The sequence below is a fragment of the Emydura macquarii genome, unplaced genomic scaffold (genome assembly GCF_026122565.2).
Source record: "Emydura macquarii macquarii isolate MOO-44397 ecotype Brisbane River unplaced genomic scaffold, CSIRO-AGI_Emac_v2 contig_2897, whole genome shotgun sequence".
NCBI classification, from domain to species: domain Eukaryota; kingdom Metazoa; phylum Chordata; order Testudines; family Chelidae; genus Emydura; species Emydura macquarii.
The window spans coordinates 35755734-35769776 of record NW_027133034.1 but is presented as its reverse complement, the minus strand read 5'-3'; the positions used below and the strand labels follow the sequence as shown (position 1 = coordinate 35769776).

Genomic DNA, 14043 nt, shown 5'->3' with positions numbered 1-14043 from the left:
TAGTTTTGGCTATAAAACAGTGCTTCTAACTGTGACACTTTATATCTCTGAAGCTCAGACTGTTCACTAGGCCATCTGTATGATGTGACCCTGTGTGTGGGTATGTAATTCATGGCTGTGTATTGTAATTTTTCTTTAACTTTGGCATTGCTTGCAGAGTAAGGGAGGGGGGAATCAGGCCCAAAATAAGTATTGTAACTGACTCCACTCCAGGGTGGTGTGCTTTGGTATATCAGTCTCCTTGAGATGTCTAGCTCCTGAAACACAGACTGCTTCTGACCAAAGATGCTCCAGGTCTTCAGTGGATTCACATAAACTAAAAATTACTTTACTAGGGCTGTCAGAAACTGAAATGTGCAAAAAACAATTACAACAGATTAATCCAATCCGAACCCAGCAAGTAGGGATATAACGGTGGTTTTCGGCCCGTGGCACAAAAGTGGCCCCTGGGGTCTTTCGGAGTGGCCTGCAGCTCCCATCCCATTGGCTGCAGAAGGGAGCTGCTGCTTAAGGCTGAGCACATTGCTGCAGGGCTGCAAGACCAGTGCAGGTTCCTTGCTGCCATCAAGGGGATGGGAGATCAGTGCTCCTCTCCCCCTGGCTGTAGCAGGGAACATGGCAAAGTGCTCCAACTGGGTCCATAGGCTCTGGGGTCCCTGCTGCAGCCAGAGGGATGGGAAGCACTGATCTATCCCCCTGGCGGCAGAAGGGAGCCACTGCCTAGGGACTGATGTAGAGTGCACGGAGCTACAGGATGCATGTGGTTTCCCTGCTGCTGCCAGGGGGACGGAAGATCAGCAAGGAGGCTGCCTCCTTGCTGAACTCCTTCCGTCTGGCTGCAGTGGGGGTGGAGGGCTGCTGGTGGAGACTGGTGGCCCTTCAGGGTTGTAAAAATATCTGTGACCCTCGAGCCAAAAGAACTAGTGGGGTGTAAAGATAAGTCTTGTTAGGGTTTCCTGTGCACCATCATCTTGCTGTGCAAATGCACTTGCCCCCATGCCTCATGCTTGCAGGATTCTGTGCTGTATCCTTCTTCTGCAGCTACTACTGGCCCTCTTTCCCCTGTAGGCTGCTTCCCTGTCCTGCTTTTAGCCTTCAGTATGAAACTGAAAGCAATCTAACCTTCCCTCTGCACCCATCTCTCAGGCAGCAGTTGCTGCTGCTCACACACAACTTCTGGCTGTTTCCTGAGCCTGATCTCCCCTGGACCTGGGATGATGATTCCTTTTGGCTTAAGGAATTATGGAGCACTTTACTGGCCAGATGCTGAACTGAGTAGCATAGTGCCCTCTCCTGGCTAGATCTTCTTCCTCCAGCTCAGCCAGAATGGAAGCCCTGGAGCGAGGGAACCCAATCCTGAACCAACAGGTTCATTACAGATTCATGTATTCTAAACTTTCAGTTCTAAAATCTTGCAAGAGTTCCATATCTTACATTGTGCTAAAATGGCATTTAGACTGATAGTTGCATATTTATCTAAAGTCAGTGGGGAGAGAATATTTACCTTCAAGAGGTTTTCCTTCATTAGTAAGAAGACAAATACAGTACTGACATGATTTTAGGAAATTGAATCTGCATCCATTTAGCAGGGACAAAGTCCACACACACCTTGTTTAACATACGTACTGTTAGCAACCATTGCTAAGGAAAGGCCAACATTTTCAGTCTTGGATATCTAAGTTATCATATGTACAGCCATATTTAGGACCCCAAAGAAGCCTGATTCTTTCAGATTTACTGAGCACCTGCAGCTCCCATCGAAATGACTCTCTGACACAATCAACTAGCTCATCATTTTCCCCATTCTACTGTGCCCAGCTTCCATTTAGTAATTTTGGGCAGTGGTTTCCTTTCAGGTTCTTAATATTAGCACTACATTTTGCTTTGCTCATCTTGAATTCCACAGAGTATCTGGTTTCTTTGAGTTTTATTTCTTTAATTAATGATGGCCCAGTAAGTTTGTGAAGCTTGGGGGAGGGGGGAAAAGAGGCCATCACTAATTTTAACACCTAAATTTCCTAGTTATTAGATCAGCTAAAGCCTTGTGCTCTTGTTTGTGTTGTAGCCATGGTTGGTCCCAGAATATTAAAGACATGGGGTGAAGTCGTACCTTCTGTTGATGAGAGAGACACGATTTTGAGTTTACGCAGGTCACCATACTCAGTGTCACAGCTAAATACAAGATGAAGGGGTTGTTTAGCATAAGTAGTTAACAGGTTACTTCACCTTGAATGGTCCCTTGAAATGTGTTAACACTTCTCCTGCAGTTGGGGTGGGATTGTTAGTGTATTTCTGGCTTATTACAACACACACTCTAAGCCAGTGTCTCTTTTTTGTTTTAGTGTCTAGCAAAGTTATGAATTTAAGCTCTCCGGCTCATCTTTTGAAAGTGTTAATGCAGTCTTCCTTTGAAGACCAGGACTGATAGCTCAGATGTACAGTGATTGCTTTGTGAAAAGTGTTTACCCATAGTTGATGTATCATCACCATATATTAGTGATGAAGAAATCCAGTTTGTTTAAAGGAGCCACCCAGCACACTTAAAAAAAGGAGGGTGGGGGGAAGAAATGTAGGGCTGGAAGGTACCTCAAGGACCTCTAGTCCAGCCCCTCCATGATGAGGCAGGACCAAGTAAGCTTAGACCATCCCTGACCATATCACTTCTGGGTATGCATTTTTATTTTCTCACAAAGCGAACGCTGTATATCTGACCTCTCAGTTCCTTGTCCTCAAAGAAAACCTGCACAACCCTTTCAAAAGACGAGCCTGAGAGCTTAAATTCATAACTTTGCTATCCACTAAAAATCATGGACTGGATAGAGGCACTGGATTTATGGTTTATTACAACAATCTATAATCCCCCACCCTCCCAATTGGCTTTCCCACCTCCCTTCCCTCCCCCCCAGGACAAGGGGTGTTAATGGGCCTCTCTACCTTGAATGGTCCCTTTAAAATGTGTTATGCTAAACAATCTGTTTGACCTGGCATTTCCGCCAAGGTAGCTACCGCTGCTCGTTTAGGTGGTTTTATGTCTGTGGGAGAGCTCTCTCCTGTTGACATAACGCGGCCACACAAGTGCTCTTTAGCGGCACAGCTGTACAGATACAGCTGTGCCATTGCTAGCTTAAGAGTAAACTTGCCTGGAGTATGTTTTCCAGATCTGGAGGAGAACTCTGTGTAAGCTTGAAAACTTCTCTCTCATCAACAGAAGTTGGTCCAATAAAAGACAGTACCTCACCCACCTTGTTTTTCTAAATTACAGCAGGGCAGGGGAAGGATGTTATGGTACCAAACTTCATATTAAACTTTTTGGATTTTTAATCCTGTCCATTCTTTTTCATTAACACAAGCATAAAATGTTGCATGTCAGTTTCTTAATGCCTAGTTACTCTAGAATGAATGTACATGGAAAATGTGCCTTAGATGAAACTCCTCAAAGGTGGGTGAAAACAGTACTCAAAGTACTTATCAAAGATTTGCTGTCAAACCTGGAAGGAATATGTATCTAGTGGAGTCTTTCAGGGGCCTGTCCTGAGTGTGCCTATAGTCAATATTTTCATTCGTGACTGGGATGATAGAGTGAAAAATATGCTTTATAATGTTTGCAGATGACAGCAAGCTGGGAGGGTTGTTAGCATTCAAAAGGACCTGGACAAATTAAAAAATTTGATCTGAAGTCAACCAAGATGAAAGTCAATAAAGCCAAGTGCAAAGTACTACACTTAGGTTGCAAAAATTAAATGCACAAATACACAACCAGTTATTCCCAATTTTGTATTAAACTGTTGAAAAGGATCTGGGGGTTATAAAGGATCGCGAATTGAATATGAACCAACAGTGTGATGCAGTTGTAAAAAAGGTTAATGTCATTCTGGGGTGTGTTAACAGGAGTATAATGTAAGACACTGGAAGTAACTGTTCGTCTCTGCTTGGCACTGATGAGATCTCAGCTGGAGTTTTGTGTCCATTTTTGGGCTCCACACTCTAGGAAAGATGTTGACAAACTGGAGAATCCAGAGGAAATGAACAACGATAAAAGTTTTAGAAAACCTGACCTATGAAGAAAGGGGTTTTAGATTTTTTTTTTTATTATTATTATTATTATTTTTTTTTTAAACCAAATAAAACACAACTGGGCGTGTTTAGTCTTGAGAAAAGAAGACTGAGAGGGGACCTGATAAGTCTTCAGATATGTTAAGGGCTGTTATAAAGAGGACTGTGATCAATTGTCTGCTAAGGGTAGGACTGGAAGTCTCAATCTGTGTCAAGGGAGATCTAGATTAGATGTTAAGAAAAGATTTCAAACTGTACGGAAAGTTAAGGAGGTTGTGGAATCCTTATCCTTGGAGGGTTTAAGACAAGATTAGACAAACACCTGTCAGGGATGGTGTCTGTATACTTGGTCCTTTTTCTGCTTGGAGGGGCTGAGTTAGATGACCTCATCATTTTTGTGCTGAGTGGCTCCTTTTAAACAAACTGGCTTTCTTCTTCATTCATAATATTAATATGAATTAGCAAATGCTCTTGTTACCTGTTTTGCTGTCTCTAATTTACCAACCAAACGTGAAATATTTCAGTAGATGGGAAAATGTATATTTAGGCAACAGTAACACTCTTATTAGCATAAAATCCACCCTCTTTCTGCACTCTGTGCATAGCCTGGGTGATTTTTAGATTTGTGGGAGATGTTTTGCCTTGCAGCTTGTGAATAGGCTGTTGTTTAAACCATCCTTCCTTGACCATTATTCCAGCATTCTGGACTACCAGTCCACTGTATCCATGTAAATATGGATCAGACATCGACCTGTATTAGTTTAGTATCACTGTAGTGTGACATGGCATACATTAATTGGATAAAAACTCACTAACTGACATGTCTCTATGTAATTGTAAATTTGGAATAATCACTGATCGGGTGCGTTTCTAGTGCAGTGCTGGAGGGATTGATTGGTTCTTGGACTTTCGGTAGTTTAAAAAAAAAAAAAAGTGTGTGTTTTTTTTTTTTTTTTTTTTTAAATGACCTAGAAGGAAACTGAAAATCACTGATAAAGTTTGTAGATGACCCAAAGATGGGAGGATTGGTAAATTAATGAAGAGGACAGATTACTGGTATACACCCCTGTGGATTGCTTGGTAAACTGGGCAAGCGAACAATACACTTTTTAATAAGATCTGCACTAGGATTTATTTTGGGGAAGTTCTGTAGCCTGTGCTATAGAAGAGGTCAGAATAGATGGTCACAACAGTCCCTTCTGGCCTTAAAATTTATGAATGTTTTGTGGTTTGCCTCAAGGGCATTCGTTTTGTCTGAAGCTTTCCATTCCAGCTAAAGAGGAGCATACAGTTTCCCCTGTAGTGTGAATACCAGAAGATCACTTTACCTCTAGTGGCAGTCAAGGTGTCTCATGGTATTTATTAAAATAGTATAACATGTTACAGCAAACTTGCTCAATTCTATGTTTGCATTGTTTAATATGTTTTGAAAAGTCGACGTGCAAAAGACCCCCATAAAACAAACCATCCTCACCTCAAAGCTATTATCTTGCTATCCTGTTAAACGCAAGCCTAGCCCTTGCAGGAACAGTCTTTTAGATATTGGGATCTGTGTGTCTACGCATTTTGTACCATACTTCAAATTTGAGAATTGAAACCTTGCCACTCTAAATGCTGTTAAGCAAATGCACTTTAAGTATCAGTTCTTCAAATTCACTCCCCTTTTGACATTTCTATGCAGTTTTGCATACTTTGCATTTTCAGTTGTTAAAACCCAAAATTTGATTCTAGTCTGAGACGACAATTTGCACCAGCATAGGATTAGAACTATCTTTAAAAATCCGCTCCAGTACATGCTGTTTCAAGATGATGTTATGCTGGCTAACAAACCCAGTGCCATGCATCACTATTGTAAAACAAACTTCAGCTAATTTTACACCTTTTGCACTTATTAAGCCCTACCGTAGGGGCAGGCAAGACAGACACTCTGAGTAGTCTGACACCCAGGGGAATACTGTCTCAGGTCATTTCACCATAGATTACCAAGCCAGAAGGGAATGCTGAAATCGTCTAATATCTTAAAACTTGTAATTGATTTCTTATATATACAGTAGAACCTCAGTTATGAACATTGGAGTTACGAACTGACAGGTCAGCCACACACCTCATTTGGAACCAGAAGTGCAGTCAGGCAGCCACAGAGAGAAAAGACAAAAGGCAAATACAGTACAGCACTGTGTTTATACGTAAACTACTTAAAAAAATAAAGGAAAAGCAGCATTTTTGTTCTGCATAGTAGTGTTTCAAAGCTGTATTTAGTTAATGTTCAGTTGTAAGCTTTTGAAAGGACAACCATACCTTTTTGTTCAGAGTTATGAACCTCCGTTCTCAAGGTGTTCGTAACTCTGAGGTTCTCCTGTAATTGGTTTGTCAAGTTGTGGGCCTGTCCTGTTCTCAGCAATGCTTGAACTTTTACATCTAAGGTTTTATCTTGTTTACAGAAGTTATGGTCCCATGAATACTATAAATCCAAGCTATGTTGTAACTGTTTCAGACAACTGTGTTGTCAAGAGCCACCTAAATTGGCTTGTTTGTGGGTCAGCTGTTCATAAGGAAGCACAGTCTAGCAAGGCAGACTGATTCTGCAATTCTAAATTTTCGCTACAATAGTTGCTTTAGTAAAATGTTTGTCTCCCAGTTGAGCCTGAGGTACAGTCAAGAAGTAATTCAGAAAACCAATTCTCCTATCTTTGTGCTCTTCCAATCCTGGGCCAGCTGTGCACTGTGACTGAGTTTGGGTCAGAAGGAGGGGGGTAGTGGCAGAGAAGTCAGTATGCTGTTTTTTGCACTGCTAGAAGACACCCATACACTAATGATACTTCAGCAGCCCGCTATGCTGGCTTCAGGGCTGCTTTGCAGTGAGGTGCAAAGTTGTCCTAGAGCAGCGCAAGCTCCATGTATTCAGAAACTATTGTCCATGTGTCCTTGTACTGGGTCCTGTGCCTCAGCCTCAGGTTTCTTGGCATGATAACGTAGAACTAAGTCTTGGGGTGTAATGCCCTTGTAACTTTGGGAACTGCTGAGATACCTCAATGGTCCTATACCACTTTATCTTGGTTAGGTGAAATGTCTCCCAATTGATGTTGTACTCTGCTTTTCTGCCCGTTCGTCTTGACAGGAATCTAACCTTATCTGAATTTAAATTCATCCTTTTTGTCATGATTTGTGATTTGGCTATGCTTCTCCCTGCTGCTGGTCTTTGGTGTGAAAGAGGACCGTGAAGCATGAAAATACAGCTTACAATCCTGTTGTTCAAGTTTGCCCCTTTTATTTTTTGCTAGCATGAGGAAGACAAAATCTGCCGTTTATCTGGACATAAATCTTTTTTAAAAGCAGGTTCACCTCAGAGTTGTTTCCTGTAAAGCTGTCTGATTTCACTGCCTGCATAGGCACATATCTCAGGATTGGTAACTTCAGTGACCCACAAGTGCTCTCTTACTTATCTCTGTGCTTTCCAGTGGAAATAGTGTGGGTGGTGCCATCAATCTTCAGTGAATTTGTGACCTGTTAACCGAGCATTGAGTTTGATAAATGGCTGTGCGTGGTTTTTAATTGTAAAAATAATTTTTCTCCTAACTGGCAAGATTGCAGTAATTGGAGGCAAATAATTCTAAGAAATGGGGGGAGAGGAGCTCTTTTTTCTAGAGAGAGACCAGTGTTTGTCTCTCTAGTTGAGGTGTGGTTAGCGTGGCCTTCCATCTTAATTTCTTAGGAAAAAAGTTCCTTTCAGTCTCAGATTTTGCAGGTTTTGCTCTGTGACCCAAAGAATTCTTCGTGTACTTGATTTTTGAGGTGAATTGGAGAATTGTATGAGAGTTTGCTCGGGGGCAGGAGGGGAGAACTAGATGTACACTGCTCTTTGAAAAGTAGTGTAGTGGTTCCCAACCTTTTGAAATCGCCTTTTCAGAAGATTTGTAGATGTACATGGCAAGAGACATGGCAAGAAGTACTAGCTTTTTTTCGTTCCATTTTTCTCCTCCTACTATCCACTAGCTTTCTTCTTGGTTCTCTCTGTTCTGAGTACACTTTTCCTTTCTTCATCCCTTCTCCAGCCCCACCTCCTAACATAATTACATGCTGCTCATGGTAGGTTTTGGTGGGGCTTGGATGTCCGCTTTCATGGCTTTAGCACTATTTTGTGGCTGCCTTAAATCAAGTGGGAAAATGTATGGCTTTGAAGAAGTTGCTTACTTTGTCTGCAGACATGGCAGCATGTTCACATTGGGACAAGGGGGAGAGCAAGACCGATCCAGATTCATGTAGCCTTCCTGGTCCACTACACCTCTCCTCTATCCTCCAAACTCCTGGATTAGTCTGACAATACTCAGTCCCTCTCACTAGTCCACGTTTTCCCGTTTCAGAAACACTGGTTTGTTTGGTGGGTTCTGGATGTTGTCTCTTAATGTTTTTTAAAGCTGTCTAGTTAGAGCATGTTTATGCTATAACCTTAAGTTGATTTACAGCCACTGAAGTAATTACTGCTGTGGGTGATGTCTCCACTGCCCTCTCCTTCTGTCGGTGGTGCACTTCCTCACTAAGGCTATGTTTACACTGGCGGCAGCAAATTCGCCACTGCCAGATCGATCTTTCATGATCGATTTTGAGCGGGTCTCACTGAACGCTCAATCGGTGAGGGAGTTGACTGAATAAGTCCACCCCCTCAACTAGCATAGCGCTGAGCCGACGGGAATGCTGTTCCCGTCGGCTCAGTGCAATGTGAACAGCACGCAGAAGCAGTCGACAGGAGTTACGCAAATTACTCTGCATGGTTTGCGTAACTCCCGTCGACGGCTGCCAAATTTCCAGGTAAGTGTGAACAAGCCCTTAGAGTGCTTCCAGCGACCTGAAGAGGGGCAGTGTGTGAGGCTGAGAGTCAGGGGCCTCAAGTCTGTGCAGCTTCCCGCTCTCAGCCTGGACTGGTGGAGAAGCCACCCCAGGGCTTCTCACCTCCAGCAGGAAGATCCACACCTGGAGTCAGGTTGGCTGCTGTGCTCCTAGCAGGGAATCAAGAGGCTGGAGGACAGCAGGGCTCCCTGCGGGTAGTCGGGAATCCAGATGGGAGCTGGGCGGGAGCCTGGCTTGGAGCTGAGACACTGCAGCAGCCCAGCTGGGGAGCCAGGGGCCAGCTTTCTTGTCAATTTCCTGGCTCCCCTGGTGCCCTGAAATTGACAAGACAGTGGAATGCAGTGTCTAAACAGACATTGAATTACCCTAACTACACAGATAAGCCCCATGCCTCTTGGAGAGGTGGAGTTACGTTGGTGTAGTGTAGTAGGGCACTTGCATTAAAGGGATAAGACTGTAGTGTGGACACTAGGTTTAAGTAGGTTGACGTAAGCCTTACATTGACCTAACTGTGTAGTAGACCAAGCCTAAGCCAAGAAACTTCAGATTTGGTTTATTAACCTGTCCTTGCTGAGGTGACATGTATAGGGCTAATTTTGAGGAGTGGGGAGCTTTATTTTTAGAAGCTGTTGAATTGGGATTCCAGGAGGGACAGAGTGGTCACATGGACTTAGGGAGGACTGGTAGCCAGAAACTGCTGAGTTTTATTTCAGCTTTCTCTTCCAATGTTAGAGACCATATCTTCTCTGCTTTTTATAAAAACAAATTCTTAATAGGTCATATTTGCTTAAAATGTAAAGGTTTCATTTTTTTCCTTCCTGTTTGTAAGTAGAGCTGGTAGAAAACATAATTTTAAAAAATTTGCAGGAATTTTTTACTTTGTTTACTCTTTCTTCAAAATTGCAACAGTACTTCTTGATCTTTGAAAATGTTTTAAACCGCTGCATAGCTGGTCCAGAAAATCTCAAAATACTAAAATTTCAGTGGAAATTTTCCTAAACCGTACGTCAGATTTTTTTGTTAGCTTTTTGGCCAAATTCAAAATTTGGAAAACTTCAACCTGTTTTTTGTTTTTGTTTTAATAAGATCAATTTCATACATTTTCTTAGTTAATTTCTAAACCATGCTTACTTCAAATTTGTGTCCATACTCACTGGTTTCCCATTCAGTACTCTCTTCAGTTTTTATTAAATTAATTATAAAAAAAAAAAAAAATATGGCTGTCAGGAGCTTTGTGAAGAAGAAAGAAGTTTCACCTATGATTTGACTTGTCAGAAGACAGTATTTCTTACATCTGAAATTACCTCTTCATTATTCTGAAAACCTAAATTATGAGCAAAGCTTCAATATGAATCATTTTCAATTTAAAAAAGCACTTAAATTTAGTTCTTTTTTAAATTGAACGGAACATAGAACTTCATCCCCAACATAAACTACTCTTCTTGATATATTTTTGCTTTGTAACAATGAGTAAGTATGCTAGGGTAGCTTTAAGTAGAGCTGGGTGATTTTGTTCAAAATTAAAAAAAAAAAAAAAAAAAATCCCAAAATTTTTGGGGAGGGGAAGGGAGCACAAAACTTAGATACTGGAATATTTTTTGCATATTTGTGTCAAATCTGAAGATTTGTTTCAGTCAAAAGAAAACCCCACCTCTGTTTTTTTTGTTTTTGTTTTTTTTGTTTGTTTTTTTTTTTAAATCTCCTCTCCAAGATCCTAAAGGTTTTTTTAGTTCAAATGCATTTTTCTTTATTTCCTTTAATTTCATTTTAAAAACAATTTTTAAATGGTCAAAATGAGAGAGTTTTTGCTTTTGTCAAAACAAAATGTTTTGTTTGACCCAAAATGAAGGGTTTTTTATTGCTAGGGAACCAAAAAATCAATTATTCACCTAGCTCTTGCTGTAAGACCTTGTTCTATGCCAGAGAAACTGTTTGTAGATCCTCTGTGCTCTTAAACATCTGTTCCTCCCCAGAAGGAAGGCAAAATCATATTGGTAACATTATGTATGTTACCGTGTTGGTTATGCAGTTCCCCAGTGTAGATTAGGCCAAAAGATTGTCTCCAGGAATGTTGTTAGTCAAACCAAAAATCATCACTGTATGCAGAAGGATGTACAAGCGTTCTCAAGAATAGGAGGTCTTTCTCAATAAGAGGTGTTGCATAAGTGCTTTCAATGGTCCACTACCCCCCACTCAGTAAGTTTCTTTGCGATGTAATAGTCATACTGTTTTAGTTATTATATGAAATACCCTTTTTTCTCTTCCTCCCTCTCCCCCCACCCAGATCGAATTCAGTTGCCCAGGAATATGATTGAAAACAGCATGTTTGAGGAAGAACCTGATGTGGTTGATTTGGCAAAGGAGCCGTGCTTGCATCCATTGGAGCCTGATGAAGTGGAGTATGAGCCAAGGAGTTCGCGACTACTGGTGCGTGGCCTTGGAGAGCATGAAATGGATGAGGATGAAGAGGATTATGAATCCTCGGCGAAATTGCTGGGCATGTCCTTCATGAATAGAAGTGCAGGTCTCCGTAATAATGCAGCTGGATATAGACAAAACTCAGATGGATCATGCTCAGTGCCCTCTACAAGGACCATGGTGGTTTGTGCAGTTGTTCTTGTGATTGCAATTTCAGTAATAATGGTGATCTACCTTCTTCCCAAATGTACCTTTACCAAAGAAGGCTGCCATAAAAAGAACCATACAATGGAACTGATATATCCTCTAGCAACTAATGGAAAAAGATTTCCATGGGCAAAAATCAGGCTTCCTAGTAATGTTAAGCCACTACATTACGATCTTGTCTTACAGCCAAACCTAACAACCAACAAGTTCACAGGTTCTGTACAGATAACTGTTAATGTCATCCAGGTCACATGGAATATCATACTTCATAGCTCACAACTTAATATCACCAAGGCAACCTTGACTTCAGCAGGTTGGCATCAGGCAAAACCAGTTGAAATCCTGGAATATCCAATGCATGATCAGATTGCAGTTGTGGCCCCTGATGCACTACTTGTTGGGCAGACCTACAACCTCAGCATAGACTATTCATCGAATTTATCAGATACCTATTCTGGGTTTTACAGAGTCTCCTACAAGGATGAACAGGCTGAGAAAAGGTACCCTTACAAATAACTCTTCTCATGTCTGTATTTCTAGGTTGTTTTGTATATACTCTTTTTTTTGCACTTGATTCATGAATTAAAAATGTTTGCGGGGTGAGGGAAGCAATTACTTGGCTGTGTGGTTTTCCTCACTCAGCACCTGGGCCCTGAAGGGTATCGCTAAAGAGTTCCTCAGGAGACCATCACTAACAGAGAGCCTGACTGGAAAAAGAGCAGGGTTTTCGCTTTTAAAAATTCCTTTAGAAATACAACTTTCCCTCTGTTTAATATGAATTCTTCCTCTTGACAGCAGTTTACACAGAGATCAGTTCCCACCAGGGGGGAGAGAAGCAGAAGTTTTCCATGATTAAAATCAACAGTGCTTCAAGAATCTTCTTGCATGGGTTGGTTCATTACAGAAGCACTGACAGTCCTTCAGTTCTGTTTCCTGACTTGTAGATAGTTGTCTTGTTTGGTTTTATTAATTTTATTTTCTTTGATATTTTTTTCTCAAATGATGTTTTGTTTAAGGAGTCACTATTGCTGAGAGATTGATACTCCTTAACCATGAATGTCGATGATGGGAAATTTTGCAAAAGACCCCTTGGTCTGCCTTTTACCATTGAGTTAACTTGGTATCTAACACACTCAATAGACCATCACAAGTATTGCACTAAGTGCTTAGAAGTAGGCAAGTAATAAAGGTTGGATAGGATATCACACATGCAGACAACTTACTCACATAATATAGTACCCTTACTCACATAAAACAATAACCGACTCCTTGAGCAGTCTCATTGATTTTAATGGGACTACTTGAAGAGTAAATTTAATATTAAAAGCACAGCACAGTCTGACAAATCTTTCACTGCCTGCACCTCTTAATTAATGATCTAATATATGTATATATAAGGGACCTGAATAAATGCAGACTTAAGACTAATCCATTTTAAAAAGAGAGCCAGCCTAGTGTAAAACTTTTTTTTCTCTCTTGTAGAGAAGCTAGAGAGCTGCATAGTGTAGGAAAGATTTGTTCTGATCAGCTTTCACTTAGGTAAACAAGATTTTATTTTAACAATCTAGATGAAGCAGTTGATTTCACTGCTCCTTCCAATAGTACACTAACAGGGTGATAAATTAAAAGGCAGCACATAAAAATGTAAAAGGAAATGCTTCTTTAAGCCACTTAAAATTAGCCTACTGGCAGCAATTTCTATGGTTATCATTAAGACAACTAGCATAATATACACAAGAAAAAGATTATATATGTCATTTTTGAGAATAATTGCTCCAGCTACAGAAGTTCGGGTACACTTAGTCTGTAGATCGTAACCATGCCTACACTGATTACTAGTGGACATCAGGAAGAAACCTTATGTAACACAGGCACTTTTCCTCCAGGCCCCAAGTGGTATATTCTCATTTGTAACCTGGTACATCTCAGGGGTTTTATGACTTTTTCCAGAGTGCCAGGCTTTTGAAGATAGAAGTCTGGGCTAAAGACCATTGGTTTGTTCCAATTTGGCTATGTCTGGCTGGCAGGCAAAGACCTACTTTCTGGTGTCAAAACAAGTTCCATATTTTCCTGTTAAAGAAACCTTATCCACAAACATCCAGGAGGGGATATTCCATAAGCATATGGTGAAACTGTCTCTGTCTCTCTCTGGAGGGTACCTGGTGACAGACTTTTCCCAGTGTTGTAGCCAGCTGTTGATCTGTATCTTTATTTAAAGCCAAAAGAATAAGGGGAAAAAAAGAAGATTGGCTCTAGCATGAGAATGCTGTTGATAATAAAAGATCACTATTACCTGAGGTGTAGGTAGCATCAAAGTAGCATTCCCTGCAAGATTAAATAAAGTACACCGCCACAGTGAGGAAGCTGAGAAACCGTGCATTACAAGGAAGTATACGAAATTAAAGAACGGCAATGAGAGCTTAGAAGGCAAAATTCATTTATGCCAATAATTGTGGGCAACTGGATGTTTTGTTTTAATTTTCTATTGCATTATGTTCCTTTTCCCAAAAAGCCTCTCTT

The 14043-nt window shown here is 41.0% G+C and overlaps 1 protein-coding gene across 3 annotated transcripts in view; it reads left to right on the top strand.

Moving 5' to 3' along the window:
* Positions 1-14043, top strand: part of LNPEP (leucyl and cystinyl aminopeptidase) — a 99722-nt gene that overhangs the window by 36744 nt on the left and 48935 nt on the right. For all 3 annotated transcript variants that reach the window (XM_067569063.1, XM_067569061.1, XM_067569062.1), the window contains one exon: positions 11183-12023. In XM_067569063.1, coding sequence (XP_067425164.1) covers positions 11206-12023 — 818 coding nt within the window. In that variant the 5' untranslated portion in view covers positions 11183-11205. The remainder of the gene's footprint in view (positions 1-11182; positions 12024-14043) is intronic.